Raw genomic sequence first — 17,456 nt, 5'->3', positions numbered from 1 at the left:
CCCAGTAAAACACTACTTGATTAAAAGTATTTGGTTTTAAATATATTTAATTATCAAAGTAAATGTAATTGCTAAAATATATTTAAGTATCAAGTTGGTGTAAATCATTTCAAATGTCTTATATTAAGCAAACCAGATGGCAAAAATGTTTATTTTCTTTGTATTTGCAGACAGCCAGGGGCACACTCTGACACTCAGACATCGTTTACAAATGAAAGGATGTGTGTTTAGTGAGTCCGCCAGATCAGAGGCAGTTGGGATGACCAGGGATGTTCTCTTGATAAATTTGTGAATTGGACAATTTTCCTGTCTTGCTAAGCATTAAAAATGTATGAAGTAAAAGGTACATTATTTTCTTTATTGTGGTGTAAAAGTGGTGGTGATGTAAAGTTTGCCACAAATATGAATGTTAAAGTTTAAGTACAGATACAAAAAAAAGACTGAAGTAGTACTTTAAAGTATTTTTACTTCAGTTTATAATTTCATAACGAGGACAGCAATCACTTTGCGAGGCACACTGCATGGCCAAAGTGGGAGGAGAAAAGAAGCTCACTTAAAATTCCAAACGGTCAAAACCATTCGATTTTGAAATGGAGACTAAATCCAAAGTTGTGCTATCTATTCATAGCTAATTTGTAAACAATAAATATGTTACTATCTCTAACACTTAATCTGCGAAAATGACAAGTTAATTAGAGGGTGATGGAGATTTTCAGAACCTAAGTGGGGGGACAAAAACATTATGGGGGGCTACAATCTGGTAGTGGGGTGGTAGATTCCTAGTCTCACTTATGGCTCAGGTCAGGTGCCTACATTGTACATACATAATTTACACACACACACGAACACTCACAAATTCAGCTCAGAGAGGCCCAGTTTATGAGCTCCATCAACAGCCCTCATAGGGCGCTGGTAAAAAGTAGTGTACTATATAGGGTTACATTTCAGACAGTCATTGAGATTGGTTTGTTTACTACATGTTATCTGTGACCTTCTAGGCCCTGGAGGACTATAGGACACAGCAGGGGCCATCTGAGCAGAACTGCAGTGAACTGGAACTCAAAATGGAGGTGGCCAGGGAGAACCTGCGGAGAGCTGAGGTAAACTTGTGTGTGTGTGTGGCGACGGTGAGTAGGGCTCACACTCGTGATAATGTAACCCTGCCTGTGACTTAAAATTAGGCCAGAAGGGAATGTTTAAGATGTAGGTGTCCCGAGCCAGAGACCGGAGTTCAGATCCCACTAGTTACATGCTTGTGTGTGTGATCCCTTTCTGAGGTTGGTATATCATTGGGCCAGTAGGTTTTCTCACCTCAGCCTCTCTTGCCTCTGATTCCCCCTGCTGGTTGATGCAGCAGACTACATCCAACATACAGTAGTTCTGATAGAGCTTCTTATGAAAGCCTATTATGACATGATGGCTGACTGGTCATGACTAGAGTTGCGAAATCCCAGTGGGAACATTGCTGGAATTGGGAGGGAATAAACATTAAATTTGTAATATGACAAAACATATATGATTGTCACTAACTCCAGACGGTGAAACTGAAGGCGGAGGCTCGCCTGGCCCTGCTGAGAGAGGCAGGCATCACTGTGGAGACGTGGCTGAAGAGCGCCATGAACCAGGTGATGGAGGAGCTGGAGAACGAGCGGTGGGCTAACCTGAACACCCATGACCCTTCACTCTCCGTGAGTCACAAAACACACATTGAAAGATGAGACAAAAATGCATTTTTTTTCACATCTTTGTGCATACACGTAAACCCATCAACAATTTCCATTTTGTCCACTGTACCTGCCTACTGAAACTTCCCGGGCTCAGGTAAATCACATGATAAGGAAGCTGGGGTGTTTCTTTAAAGTACTGTTTCTCAACTTTAAAGGAAAGGTTCACCCAATTTGAATGTTATTTTGTTTTTGTGCATCTCTGAGTGATCTATTGATTCCCTGGGTCATTTCATGTTTTCATGTGTATCTGAGTTTTTGGCATTCAAGCAGGCAGAAATCTGGGCGGTATGTTATAGCACTGTGATAAAATCACTCTCAATACACTGGAAGTTAATAGGAATATGACATTTACATCGCGAAAAAGTCTTATCGTACATGTCCGATTTCAATACTTGCCAATGTCATAACTCCGGGAGGATGTCTTTTCTCGAATGAGCCATTGATTGGCATTTTTTAGATATTCCTACCTCGAGAAATTTGTAATTTAACAGTCTAGAACATTTTTCCTATTTGTCTGCTTCATTAATCCAGGGTGCACTGCATGGTGCCTTTGCCAGAGATATTATAGAAAGGAGATAGGAATCCAATGAAAGAAGGAATGTGTAAGGCCCCACCCAGCAGACTGTCAACCAATCGCGTACACGTTGCTTAACTAATCATAACGCAATCCCTTCTCAAAGTTTGTGTATATGTCGAGAAACGAGGCTATTTTCCTCAAGTACGTAATGTCACGATTCCAAAGCTATACGATATTACAGATAGCAAGTTAATTATCGCACATCTCAAAAATATGTTTAATGTTGTACTTCTTGTTGACAAAATTCACTCCTTGGAGAGTGCTCCTTGTTGTAGAATCAGCAAGAATTGGACCCTGGGCATCTTACTTTTGGTGTTTTTCAGAGTCAGAAGAATGGCCTCTGTAGTTTCCTAAGTTTTCATAACTGTGACCTTAATTTCCTACTGTCTGTAAGATGTTAGTGTCTTAACGACTGGTCCACAGGTGCATGTTCATTAATTGTTTATGGTTCATTGAACAAGCATGGGAAACAGTGTTTAAACCCTTTACAATGAAGATCTGCTAAGTTATTTGTATTTTTACTAATTATCTTTGAGAGACAGGGTCCTGAAAATTGGACGGTTCTTTTTTTGCTGCGTTTATCTGCCGTTGTGCACGTTAGACTCCATTTTGTGAGGCTTATCGATCTGCATGTTGAAAATGATGAGCTTCTAGACTCCTAAATTGATAGTGCAGTTTTAGGCAATTTAACCGCTAACTAGCTACTTTACATGCTGATATTGTCTTTGGTATTATATTTTAGCTACATTTGCTAGCTACGTAGCTAGCCAGCAAGCCCATAGAGAGAGCATTGCATTGGATTTTGCAGTCGATTTGAGCTGCAACAGATTTCCACAACAATTTTCCATGTTGCTACCAACCCTATTATATGGCCAAAATGAAACATTTGTTCTCACATAATGTTATTTAACAATGTAAATTAAAGGGATTAGTGGTTTTGAGTGGATTTTTCTTTTTAAGGTGCTAGTTTATCCTGTGCTGTGTTTGTGTGTGTTTGAGATTGACTAGCCTTATGAAACCAGACTGACTGATGACTGCATGTGAGCTTGAGATCAGGCTGGTTTAACAAGGCTACTGATTTTGCCGTTAGATTGTGCGGTATTACTGATTTTACAAATCACCGTGATCTACAAATCACCTTGCATCCCAAATAATGTCTCGCTATGTGATCAAAAGTATCGATACGGGGGCTTGCCTTGCTCAAAGTGATCCCATCCAACCTGCTGTGTGTGTGTTTAGGGTACAGCTGACCTGGAGAGGGAGGATGAGGAGCTGGAGGATAGTGGAGAGGTGTTGGACGACAGCAGCTCTATCCCCTCCTGTACTCTCAGGAACTACCCCCTCACCTGCAAAGTGCTCTACTCATACAAGGTATACATGCACACAGAGTGCTCTACAACAGTAGTCCTATTCTCACCTTTGAGCTGGCAATCAACCCATCACCTTGGATGCGATGCAATATGGTACCATATAAGTTCTTTGAGCACTGCAGCATGCATTATAATTTAAAAATTCAGACTTCACAAATACAGCTCCAACATACAATATATGCACAGAATTAACTGGGGCAGTCTCGCAATAATGAAACATGATCTCCTTCCTCTCCCAGGCGTCACAGCCAGACGAGCTGACCATCGAGGAACAGGAGGTGCTGGAGGTTATTGATGATGGGGACATGGAGGACTGGGTCAAGGTACAGAGTGCTTTCCAAAAGTGGCAATACTTCACTGTTTGCGCTTTAAACTTGAATAAAGCAAGTGGTACTCTAAAGTCATCACATGCCTACACACCAGGGGTCATGTTCAATAGGGATTTTATTTTTTAATGGAGTGAAATGGGGAGGTTTTAGTTCTGTTGTCCATTGCAAAACATTTTGCTGCGGTGTGCCCTACTATCGGTGTGCCCTACTGACTGGTAACCCTGTGTGTGTGTTCCAACATTGTCTCTAGGCCAGGAACCGGACGAGCCAGGTGGGTTACGTCCCGGAGAAGTACCTGCAGCTGCCCTCGTCTAACAGCCTACTGAGCATGCTCCAGGCTCTGGCCGCCCTGGACGCCCGATCCCACTCCTCCAGCAACTCCACCGAGCCCGAGCTGCTTGAATCAGAGCTGCCCACACCGGGCACGCCCAGCGTCAACGGCGACTCCAGCAGTGGTGAGAGACGCGGTGATTTTGGGTGAAACAATCCGATCAGCCTCGACATTCTCACAGGAGTGAATCCTGAACTTGACTTAAATCAGATTTTCACTTAGTCATACATTGATGTCAATGCATGATTTGACATGTCACAATGCATGTCAAATCAAATTTTATTTGTCACATACACATGGTTAGCAGATGTTAATGCGAGTGTAGCGAAATGAGAGGAAATTGGACTTAAGTATAAGTTACGATTCGCACCACACAGAATTAACAAGTATTCATATGTAAGACAATGTCATTGAGATCATTCAGATGTGTTGGGACCATTTTTTTATTTTCCCTTTCTTTCCATTTTGATCTCTTCCTCTGTGCTCTTACTCTTCCCCCTCCCCTGTCTCTCCCTCCCTCTCCCCCTTTCGCATTTCACCCTGGCTTTCTCCCACTCCCTCCCCCTTCTCTCTGCCTCAGTGTGCTTTGCCAAGGCCCTGTACGACTATGCGGGCCAGACAGACGAGGAGCTCTCGTTCCCTGAGGGCGCCATCATCCGCGTCCTGAGCCGTGAAACCCACGAGGATGATGGCTTTTGGGAGGGCGAGTTTAACGGCGCCGTTGGCGTCTTCCCCGCCGTGCTGGTGGAGGACCTGCTGGCGGAGGGTGGCTCCATTGCAGACGGCGAGAATGGCGACAGCCTAGGAGAGGCCAACAGCAGCACGCAGGTACACACATGCAGCCACCCGTGGCACTGTTTTCACACGTGAATGGACACGTGTTTTTAAAATTTTTATTTTACACCCTTTTCTCCCCAATTTCGTGGTATCCAATTACTATCCAGTTACTATCTTGTCTCATCGCTACAACTCCCGTACGGGCTCGGGAGAAACTACGGTCGAAAGTCATGCGTCCTCCGAAACACAACACAACCCAACCAAGCCGTACTGCTTCTTAACACAGCGCGCATTCAACCCAGTCGCACCAATGTGTTGGAGGAAACACAGTGCACCTGGCAACCTGGTTAGTGTGCACTGCGCCCGGCCCGCCACAGGAGTCGCTAGTGCGCGATGACACAAGGATATCCCTACCGGACAAACCCTCCCTAACCCGGACGACGCTAGCCCAATTGTGCGTCGCCCCACGGACCTCCCGGTCGCAGCCGGCTGCGACAGAGCCTGGCCACCCGGGGGGCCCCGTGAATGGACACTTAAACCTGTTTTAAACTTTATTTCCATGGAGATTTTCTGTTGAGAATGATTTTTTAAATCCAGGACCAGGCTTAATCTTGGTGCGGGAAACCGGCCTTTAGACGACACACATCCTCATCCAAATAATAGTAATCAGTATATACCTGTTTTATTTAATTCTGTGGTGACCGTTGTCTTTCAGGTGTCACCCTCTCCTCTTTCTGAGTGCTCCCCACGGAGCCCCTTTCAGCTGGGCCCGTTCCACAGCAGCCCCCTCCAGACCCCCACTCTGCCCTCACCCCAGTCCAGCCCCTCTAGTGCCAGTGCCTCCCCCATACCTCGCCCACCCTCCTACATCAACGGTCACCATAGGCCACCGCCTGCACCACTCAAAAGCCCCTTACAGAGTAAGAACCACTCCTCAAAGGCTGAATATTTATTATTTGGCATTCAAATTGTTATCGCATTGAACATAATTCATTGCCTGGTCCCAAATCTGTTTTGTGCTGAATTATAGTCTGTGGCATGACAACAAAAGTAGGAGTTGGCAAGACTGCAAAACCAGATCTGGGACCAGGCTATGTTATTTATCATATGAAATGCATGCAAAATAGACCATGTATAAAAGTAGAGACATAGACAAGTAATAAACAACAGCATGGATTTTTTAAATCCTCATTCTGAGATATATATCTGGGTTGTGTTTATTTGAGCACAATGTCACGATCATGTAGTGCTTTCTAATCCAAGACGTGATGCTGATGATTCTGTCTGCCCTCCTCACCCTCAGGTCCTTCCCAGAGCTCCACCCAGCCCCCCAGGTACCCAGCAGATCGTGGTGCGGGAGGCACCATTCGACCTGTAAGTTACCACATTAACACACACACACTTTTGTCAACTAATGAAAACCATCATAAATACTGTATGGATACTGACCCTTGTCCTGTTTGATAAGACACACTTGTTGTATTTTGTTGAGGCTCCACTTGGAGCTCAAATGAATAACTAGTTCTATGTTGTGGACAGGTCCGCGCTGCTCCACCACCCCCCAAGCCGCAGCAGCCTCGCGGCCAGGTGAAGAGAAGGGAGGAGGTGGAGATCACTCTGGTGTAATGGCGCCGCCCTGGTGGCGGTGGCTGCTGCCCACAACCACACCAGGTCAGAACGGACCTGATGGATCCAGGTGCCCCGACTGACTGACCCCCCTCTTCCAGGGAGGGACAACAGGCTCCAGAGCCCCTAAACCAGCCTATCCAGCCAAGGGGTATCCCCACTCCCCACTGGAGAGGCTCCATGAGATGAGATGAGGCCTGAGACTTGGCTCGTCTCAGTCCACAGCCAGTAGGGCTGAAATGGTGTGTGGTGCGGAGAACCCAAACTATTTTGCCTTTCTGACAGTTTTCAACCCTACATCCCTCTTTCTATCCTCTCTCGTTCTTTATTATTTTTCTATTACCCATTGTTTTTTTTTGGTCTGTCTCTCATTTTCTCCCTCCTGTATTTGTGCTGTATCTCTCACAATGTTTTCTCTCTCTCTACCTCCCTCTATTTCTCTATCTCACTCACCTTCATAACTGGGCATTGAGCTATTGGGGGGGGGTATTTTCAAGCAAGATATCACCATTTGATTACTATGCATCAAAGTTATGCTAATTTCGTGGGAGGATTGTACATCTGTCACAGTTTTAAACAGCTAAAGTCCAAGTCAGATATGTTTGGTTCTTGGTGGGTTGTGTTTTTGTTGTCAACACATTTCATGGAAATTCACGGCAGAGGCTGGTAACTTTCCCATACCTGAAATACCAACGTCTTCAAAATAAGTGTTCTTAACATTTCATAAACAACGGAAAAGTGGCAATTTTGGAGGGATGTAACTGATATAGATAGAAATTGCCCCATTGAGAGCTAAATCTGGATCACACTATGTGAAACCAGAACAAAACTGCCCCTGAAACTGTTGATTATTCCTATTCTATAACAAATGTCAAATGTCTTTGTACAATTTCTTTGTATTAAAAGGTGGGACATTTCAAAACAGCCAGGGGTAATCTGTAGTGTATCTATGAGTAAATGTACACTATCTTTGTGCTGTTTTCTGTTGAAAAAACAAAGCTATGTTGTCATCAATACTAATCCAGGCTTAAACTAGCCAATAATAATGGTCGCTGGTGAGAATAATTCTTAATTCAGGAATGCAGATGGGTCATAGTTCAGGACGGAATGCATCGCAAGGTGATTTGCTGTCGTGGGGAGCGTCATTGGTACTGTGATGTGACCCTGGGTCGGACTTGCCTTCATGTTCAGGGAGGAGAATCACCTTAGTTCCTAGCTACCTACAGGAAATGTGAACTGACTAAAATACTGAAGCACTTTTTTGTTATTCTTTTGTTAATGCCCTTTTCAGTATTGCTGGTTGGTCTCTTGTGAATGCTGCATTGTTTCTCCTTTAATTGTTTTTGCTCCAACTATATTGTTATCAGTATTGTTCTACTTGTTTTTTTAAAAGGCATTTGACTTATTTAGTCTTAAATAGCCATTGTAGTGTCTTGTGTTGGAGGTATGCTTTTTCATATAATGTATGTAATATTAGTTTACAAGGAGCTTGGGAGATATCTGTGCAGCAAATTTACGAGGATAAAAACATATGGAAACTTATTGATAAATGTTAGTTGTTGATCAGAGAAATGAGTATCTGTCAGCCATGTTTACTGTGATCTCCTTAAGATCTGAATGTAAAACTTATTTTTGAAGTTGACATTTACCGTTTTATTGAACGATTGCATGTTGTGAAATACACACTTTCCCACAATTGTAAAGGTTATTTAGTTCTGTTTCCGATTTATTTTCAGATACAGTAGAAACAAGTGACCCGCTACGAGCGTTTCCCAAACTCAGTCCTGGGGATCCCAAGGTGTGCACGTTTTGTTTTTTGCTCTAACACTACACAACTGATCCAAATAATCATAACTTGGTGATGAGCCAGCCCATTATCTGAATAAGCTGTGGAGTAATAGTGCAAAAAACAAAACGTGCACCCCTTGGGGTCCTCAGGACCAAGTTTGGAGAACGCTACGCTACTCTGATGTAGTCTACAGCAACAGTAGAGAAGCCAAAATATTTCATTGAATATATAGAAAATAAAATGGTGTGAATAAAATTAGCTGAAATCTATTTGTTCTGTTTTATTCAACATTTCACAAAGGATTTAAACTAGGGCAGTAGGCCTACAGGGAGCATATTTAAAAAAATTATTTTTATTTTATTTATTTCACCTTTATTTAACCAGGTAGGCCAGTTGAGAACAAGTTCTCTTTTACAACTGCGACCTGGCCAAGATGAAGCAAAGCAGTGCGACACAAACAACAGAGTTAAACATGGAATAAACAAACATAACACAATAGAATAAATAATATATATATATATAGAAAAGGCTATAAACAGTGTGTGCAAATGTAGTAAGATTAGGGAGGTAAGGCAAATAGTCCATAGTGGCGAAATAATTTACATTTTGCAATTTAACGAGAGTGATAGATGTGCAGAAGATGAATGCGCAAGTAGAATACTGGGGTGCAAAGGAGCAACAACAACAAAAATAACATGGTGATGAGATAGTTGGGTGGGCTATTTACAGATGGGCTATGTACAGGTGCAATGCTGCTCTGACAGCTGATGCTTAAAGTTAGTGAGGGAGATATGCGTTTCCAGCTTCTGTGATTTTTGCAATTCGTTCCAGTCATTGGCAGCAGAGAACTGGAAGGAAAGGGGGCTAAAGTAGGAGTTGGCTTTGGGGGTGACCAGTGAAATATACCTGCTGGAGCATGTGCTACAGCTGGGTGCTGCTATGGTGACCAGTTTTATTTTTTACCTTTATTTAACCAGGCAAGTCAGTTAAGAACAAATTCTTATTTTCAATGACGGCCTAGTGGGTTAACTGCCTGTTCAGGGGCAGAACGACAGATTTATACCTTGTCAGCTCGGTGATTTGAACTTGCAACCTTTCGGCTGCTAGTGCAACGCTCTAACCACTAGGCTACCCTGCCGCCCCAAAAGTGACCAGTGAGATAAGGGGGTGCTTTACCAAGCAAAGACTTATAGATGACCTGGAACCAGGGGGTTTGGAGACGAATATGAAGCAAGGGCCAGCCAGCGAGTGCATAGAGGTCGCAGTGGTGGGTAGTATATGGGGCTTTGGTGATAAAATGGATGGCACTGTGATAGACTGCATCCAATTTGCTGAGTAGAGTGTTCTAAGCTATTTTGTAAATGACATTGCCGAAGTCAAGGATCAGTAGGATAGTCAGTTTTACGAGGGTATGTTTGACAGCATGAGTGAAGGAGGATTTGTTGCGAAATAGGAAGCTGATTCTAGATTTAATTTTGGATTATAGATGCTTAATGTGAGTCTTGAGTGTTTGCAGTCTAACCAGACACCTAGGTATTTGTAGTTGTCCACATATTCTAGGTCAGAACCGTCCAGAGTAGTAATGCTTGACGGGCAGGCAGGTGTGGGCAGCGATCGGTTGAAGAGCATGCATTTAGTTTTACTTGTATTTAAGAGCAGTTGAGGCCACAGGAGGAGAGTTGTATGGCATTGAAGCTAATCTGGAGGTTTGTTAACAGTGTCCAAAGTAGGGCCAGATGTACACAGAAAGGTGTCATCTGTGTAGCGGTGGATCAGAGAATCAGCAGCAGCAAGAGCGACATCATTGATACAGTGGGAAGAACAAGCATTTGATACACTGCTGATTTTGCAGGTTTTCCTACTTACAACGCATGTAGAGGTCTGTAAGTTTTATCATAGGTACACTTCAACTGTGAGAGAGAGATTCTAAAACCAAAATCCAGAAAATCATGTATGATTTTTAAGTAATTAATTTGCATTTTATTGCATGACAAGTATTTGATACATCAGAAAAGCATTACTTAATATTTGGTACAGAAACCTTTGTTTGCAATTACAGAGATCATACGTTTCCTGTAGTTCTTGACCAGGTTTGCACACACTGCAGCAGGGATTTTGGCCCACTCCTCCATTACAGACCATCTCCAGATCCTTCAGGTTCCGGGGCTGTTGCTGGACAATACGGACTTTCAGCTCCCTCCAAAGATTTTCTATTGGGTTCAGGTCTGGAGACTGGCTAGGCCACTCCAGGACCTTGAGATGCTTCTTACGGAGCCACTCCTTAGAGGTTGTTGGCCAAGATCGCGTGATACATGGCCCCATCCATCCTCCCCTCAATACGGTGCAGTCGTCCTGTCCCCTTTGCAGAAAAGCATCCCCAAAGAATGTTTCCACCTCCATGCTTCACGGTTGGGATGGTGTTCTTAGGGTTGTACTCATCCTTCTTCTTCCTCCAAACACGGCGAGTGGAGTTTAGACCTAAAAAGCACCATTTTTGTCTCATCAGACCACATGACCTTCTCCCATTCCTCCTCTGGATCATCCAGATGGTCATTGGCAAACTTCAGACGGTTCTGGACATGCGCTGGCTTGAGCAGGGGGACTTTGCGTGCGCTGCAGGATTTTAATCCATGACGGCATAGTGTGTTACTAATGGTTTTCTTTGAGACTGTGGTCCCAGCTCTCTTCAGGTCATTGACCAGATCCTGCTATGTAGTTCTGGGCTGATCCCTCACCTTCCTCATGATCATTGATGCCCCACGAGGTGAGATCTTGCATGGAGCCCCAGACCAAGGATGATTGACCGTCATCTTGAACTTCTTCCATTTTCTAATAATTGCGCCAACAGTTGTTGCCTTCTCACCAAGCTGCTTGCCTATTGTCCTGTAGCCCATCCCAGCCTTGTGCAGGTCTACAATTTTATCCATGATATCCTTACACAGCTCCCTGGTCTTGGCCATTGTGGAAAGGTTGGAGTCTGTTTGATTGAGTGTGTGGACAGGTGTCTTTTATACAGGTAACGAGTTCAAACGGGTGCAGTTTGAGTAATGAGTGGAGAACAGGAGGTCTGTGAGAGCCGGAATTCTAACTGGTTGGTAGATGATCAAATACTTATGTCTGGCAATAAAATGCAAATGAATTACTTAAAAATCATACAATGTGATTTTCTGAATTTTTGTTTTAACTCTACATGCTTTGTAAGTAGGAAAACCTGCAAAATCGGCAGTGTATCAAATATTTGTTCTCCCCACTGTATATACAGAGAAGAGTCAGCCAAAGAATTGAACCTTGCGGCACCACCATAGAGACTGCCAGAGGACCTGGACAACAGACCCTCCGATTTGACACACTGAACTCTATCAGAGAAGTAGTTGGTGAACCAGGCGAGGCAGTCATTTGAGAAACCAAGGCTGAGTCTGCCGATAAGAATGCGGTGATTGACAGAGTTGAAAGCCTTGGCCAGGTCGATGAATACAGCTGCACAGTATTATCTTTTATCGATGGCGGTTATGATATCGTTTAGGACCTTGTGGGTGGCTGTGGTGCACCCATGACCAGCTCTAAAACCAGATTGCACAGCGGAGGAGGTACGGTGGGATTCGAAATGGTCTGTGATCTGTTAACTTGGCTTTCGAAGATCTTGGAAAGCCAGGGTAGGATAGATATACAGTTGAAGTCAGAAGTTTACATACACCGTAGCCAAATAAATATAAACTCCGTTTTTCACAATTCCTGACATGTTATCCTAGTAAACATTCCTTGTCTTTTTTTCATTATTTTCCCATCTTTATGTAACCAGGTAGGCTAGTTGAGAACAAGTTCTCATTTACAACTGGAACCTGGCCAAGATAAAGCATAGCAGTGTGAACAGACAACACAGAGTTACACATGGAGTAAACAATAAAGAAGTCAATAACACAGTAGGAAAAAAGAGTCTATATACATTGTGTGCAAAAGGCATGAAGAGGTAGGCGAATAATTACAATTTAGCAGATTAACACTGGAATGATAAATGATCAGATGGTCATGTGCAGAAAGATATACTGGTGTGCAAAAGAGCAGAAAAGTAAATAAATAAAAACAGTATGGGGATGAGGTAGGTAAATTGGGTGGGCTATTTACCAATAGACTATGTACAGCTGCAGCGATCGGTTAGCTGCTCATATAGCAGATGTTTAAAGTTGGTGAGGGAGATGAAAGTCTCCAACTTCAGCGATTTTTGCAATTCGTTCCAGTCACAGGCAGCAGAGAACTGGAAGGAAAGGCGGCCAAATGAGGTGTTGGCTTTAGGGATGATCAGTGAGATACACCTGCTGGAGCGCGTGCTACGGGTGGGTGTTGCCATCGTGACCAGTGAACTGAGATAAGGCAGAGCTTTACCTGGCATTGACCTGTAGATGACCTGGAGCCAGTGGGTCTGGCAACGAATATGTAGCGAGGACCAGCCGACTAGAGCATACAGGTCGCAGTGGTGGGTGGTATAAGGTGCTTAAGTAACAAAAGGGATGGCACTGTGATATACTGCATCCAGTTTGCTGAATAGAGTATTGGAAGCTATTTTGTAGATGACATCGCCGAAGTCGAGGATCGGTAGGATAGTCAGTTTTACGAGGGTAAGTATGGCGGCGTGAGTGAAGGAGGCTTTGTTGCGGAATAGAAAGCCGACGCATCCTCACAAGGTCTTAGGTCAGTTAGGATGACCACTTTATTTTAAGAATGTGAAATGTCAGAATAATAGTAGAGAGTTATGTAATATTTTATTTCTTTCATCACATTCCCAGTGGGTCAGAAGTTTATCTACACTCAATTAGTATTTGGTAGCATTGCCTTAAAATTGTTTATCTTGGGTCAAATGTTTCGGGTAGCCTTCCACAAGCTTCCCACAATAAGTTGAGTGAATTTTGGCCCATTCCTCCTGCCAGAGCTGGTGTAACTAAGTCAGGATTGTAGGCCTCCTTGCTTGCACATGCTTTTTCAGTTCTACCTACAAATTATCTTTAGGATTGAGGTCAGGGCTTTGTGATGGCCAGTCCAATACCTTGACTTTGTTGTCCTTAGGCCATTTTGCAACAACTTTGGAAGTATGCTTGGGGTCATTGTTCATTTGGAAGACCCATTTGCGACCAAGCGTTAACTACTTTATGCTATCTATTTTGTGAAGTGCACCAGTCCCTCCTGCAGTACAGCACCCCCACAAAATGATGCTGCCACCACATGCTTCACGGTTGGGATGGTGTTCTTCGGCTTGCAAGTCTCCCCCTTTTTCCTCCAAAGATAACGGTCATTATGGCCAAACACTTCTATTTTTGTTTCATCAGACCAGAGGACATTTCTCCAAAAAGTATGATCTTTGTCCCCATGTGCAGTTGCAACCCGTAGCCTGGCTCTTTTATGGCGGTTTTGGAGCAGTGGCTTCTATCTTGCTGAGCGGCCTTTCAGGTTATGTCGATGTAGGACTCGTTTTTACTGTGGACATAGATAACTGTTTTCTCTAGCATCCTCACAGGGTCCTTTGCTGATATTCTAGGATTGATTTGCACTTTTCGCACCAAAGTATGTTAATTTCTAGGAGACTGAACGCGTCTCCTTCCTGAGCGCTATGATGGCTGCGTGGTCCCATGGAGTTTATACTTGCGTACTATTGTTTGTACAGATGAACGTGGTACCTTCAGGCATTTGGAAATTGCTCCCAAGGGTGAAACAGACTTCTGGAGGTCAACGATATTTGTTCTGAGGTCTAGGCTGATTTCTATTGATATTCCCTTGATGTCAAGCAAATTGGCACTGGGTTTAAAGATAGGCCTTGAAATACACAGATAAACCTCCAATTGACAAAAATTAGAAGCTTCTAAAGCCATGACATCATTTTCTGGAATTTTCCAAGCTGTTTAAAGGCACAGTCAACTTAGTGTATGTAAACTTCTGACCCACTGGAATTGTGATACAGTGAATTATAAGTGAAAGTAAAATGACTTGTGTCATGCACAAAGTAGATGTCCTAAACAACTTGCCAAAACTATAGTTTAACAAGAAATTTGTGGAGTGGTTGAAACACTAGTTTTAATGACTCCAACCTACAGTGGGGAGAACAAGTATTTGACACACTGACGATTTCGTAGGTTTTCCTACTTACAAAGCATGTAGAGCTCTGTAATTTTTATCATCGGTTAACTTCAACTGTGAGAGACGGAATCTTAAAAACAAATCCAGAAAATCACATTGTATGACTTTTAAGTAATTCATTTGCATTTTATTGCAAGACATAAGTATTTGAACACCTACTAACCAGTTAGAATTACGGCTCTCACAGACCTGTTAGGTTTTCTTTAAGAATCCCTCCTGTTCTCCACTCATTACCTGTATTAACTGCACCAGTTTGAACTCCTATAAAAGACACCTATCCACACACTCAATCAAACAGACTCCAACCTTTCCAGAATGGCCAAGACCAGAGAGCTGTGTAAGGACATCAGGGATGAAATTGTAAACCTGCACAAGGCTGGGATGGGCTACAGGACAATAGGCAAGCAGCTTGGTGAGAAGGCAACAACTGTTGGCGCAATTATTAGAAAATGGAAGAAGTTCAAGATGACGGTCAATCACCCTTGGTCTGGGGCTCCATGCAAGATCTCACCTTGTTTGGCATCAATGATCATGAGGAAGGTGAGGTAACAGCCCAGAACTACACGGCAGGACCTGGTCAATGACCTGAAGAGAGCTGGGACCACAGTCTCAAAGAAAACCATTAGTAACACACTACGCCGTCATGGATTAAAATCCTGCAGCGCATGCAAGGTCCCCCTGCTCAAGCCAGCGCAAGTCCAGGCCCGTCTGAAGTTTGCCAATGACCGTCTGGATGATCCAGAGGAGGAATGGGAGGTGGTCATGTGGTCTGATGAGACAAAAATAGAGCTTTTTGGTCTAAACTCCACTCGCCGTGTTTGGAGGAGGAAGAAGGATGAGTACAACCCCAAGAACACCATCCCAACCGGAGGTGGCATGGTGGTGGAAACATCATTCTTTGGGGATGCTTTTCTGCAAAGGGGACAGGACGACTGCACCGTATTGAGGGGAGGGTGGATGGGGCCATGTATCGCGAGATCTTGGCCAACAACCTCTTTCCCTCAGTAAGAGCATTGAAGATGGGTCGTGGCTGGGTCTTCCAGCATGACAACGACCCGAAATACACAGCCAGGGCAACTAAGGAGTGGCTCCGTAAGAAGCATCTCAAGGTCCTGGAGTGGCCTAGCCAGTCTCCAGACCTGAACCCAATAGAAAATCTTTGGAGGGAGCTGAAAGTCCGTATTGCCCAACGACAGGCCCGGAACCTGAAGGATCTGGAGATGGTCTGTAATGGAGGAGTGGGCCAAAATCCCTGCTGCAGTGTTTGCAAACCTGATCAAGAACTACAGGAAATGTATGATCTCTGTAATTGCAAACAAAGGCTTCTGTACCAAATATTAAGTTATGCTTTTCTGATGTATCAAATACTTATGTCATGCAATAAAATGCAAATGAATTACTTAAAAATCATACACTGTGATTTTCTGGATTTCTTTCTTAGATTCCGTCTCTCACAGTTGAAGTGTACCTATGATAAAAATTACAGACCTCTACATGCTTTGTAAGTAGGAAAACCTGCAAAATTGGCAGTGTGTCAAATACTTGTTCTCCCCACTGTAAGTGTGTGTAAACTTCCGACTTCAACTGTAGGTCTGTAACAGTTTGGGTCTAGAGTATCTCCCCCTTTGAAGAGGGGTATGACCACGGCAGCTTTCCAATCTTTGGGGATCTCAGACAATACGGAAGAGAGGTTGAACAGGCTAGTAATAGGGGTTTCAACAATTGCGGCGGATAATTTTAGAAAGAGAGGGTCCAGATTGTCTAGCCCAGCTGATTTGTAGGGGTCCAGATTTTTCAGCTCTTTCAGAACATCAGCTATCTAGATTTGGGTGAAGGAGAAATGGGGGAGGCTTTGGCAAGTTGCTGTGGCGGGCACAGAGCTGTTGACCAGGGTAGGTGTAGCCAGGTGGAAAGCATGGCCAGCCGTAGAAAAATGCTTATTGAAATTCTCGATTATCGTAGATTTATCGGTGGTGACAGTGTTTCCTAGCCTCAGTGCAGTGGGCAGCTGGGATGAGGTGCTCTTATTCTCCATGGACTTTACAGTGTCCCATAACTTTTTGGCCTTTGTGCTACAGGATGCATATTTATGTTAGAAAAAGCTAGCCTTTGCTTTCCTAACTGCCTGTGTATATTAGTTCCTGACTTCCCTGAAAAGTTGCATATCGCAGGGGCTATTCGATGCTTATGCAGTACGCCATAGGATGTTTTTGTGCTGGTCAAGGGCAGTCAAGTCTGGAGTGAACCAAGGGCTATATATGTTCTTAGTTCTACATTTTTTGAATGGGGCATGCTTATTTAAGATGGCGAGGAGCACTTTTAAAGAATAACCAGGCATTATCTACTTACGGGATGAGGTCAATATCCTTCCAGGATACCCGGACCAGGTCGATTAGAAAGGCCTGCTCGCTGAAGTGTTTTAGGGAGCGATTGACAGTGATGAGGGGTGGTCGTTTGACCGCGGACCCATTATGCATGCAGGCAATGAGGCAGTGATCGCTGAGATCTTGGTTGAAGACAGCAGAGGTGTATTTAGAGGGCAAGTTGGTCAGGATGATATCTAAGAGAGTGCCCATGGTTACGGATTTAGGGTTGTACCTGGTTGGTACAATAGCCGTATATATATCTATACATATAACAAGCGGTAACAGTATATATATATATATATATATATATATATATATATATATATATATATAAAATCACACACACACGCATATCTCAGACGAAAATAAAATGGTCAGACCTGTATTGAGATGTTTTATGTGTTAATATTCTACTTATTCATGGGTTGCTGACCAGGGGAA

At 43.5% G+C, this 17,456-nt stretch overlaps 1 protein-coding gene across 2 annotated transcripts in view; it reads left to right on the top strand.

Annotated features, from left to right (window-relative positions):
- Positions 1–8,795, top strand: part of LOC118389922 (F-BAR and double SH3 domains protein 2-like) — a 53,058-nt gene extending 44,263 nt beyond the window's left edge. For both annotated transcript variants that reach the window (XM_035779913.2, XM_052529748.1), the window contains 9 exons: positions 999–1,100; positions 1,536–1,688; positions 3,544–3,675; positions 3,914–3,997; positions 4,254–4,458; positions 4,915–5,162; positions 5,827–6,031; positions 6,415–6,485; positions 6,651–8,795. In XM_035779913.2, coding sequence (XP_035635806.1) covers positions 999–1,100; positions 1,536–1,688; positions 3,544–3,675; positions 3,914–3,997; positions 4,254–4,458; positions 4,915–5,162; positions 5,827–6,031; positions 6,415–6,485; positions 6,651–6,737 — 1,287 coding nt within the window. In that variant the 3' untranslated portion in view covers positions 6,738–8,795. The remainder of the gene's footprint in view (positions 1–998; positions 1,101–1,535; positions 1,689–3,543; positions 3,676–3,913; positions 3,998–4,253; positions 4,459–4,914; positions 5,163–5,826; positions 6,032–6,414; positions 6,486–6,650) is intronic.
- The last annotated feature ends 8,661 nt before the right edge of the window (positions 8,796–17,456 follow it).

The sequence above is a fragment of the Oncorhynchus keta genome, chromosome 11, assembly GCF_023373465.1.
Source record: "Oncorhynchus keta strain PuntledgeMale-10-30-2019 chromosome 11, Oket_V2, whole genome shotgun sequence".
NCBI lineage: Eukaryota > Metazoa > Chordata > Actinopteri > Salmoniformes > Salmonidae > Oncorhynchus > Oncorhynchus keta.
Note: the sequence above shows the minus strand (reverse complement) of the source record. Positions and strands in the feature narration are given on the sequence as shown.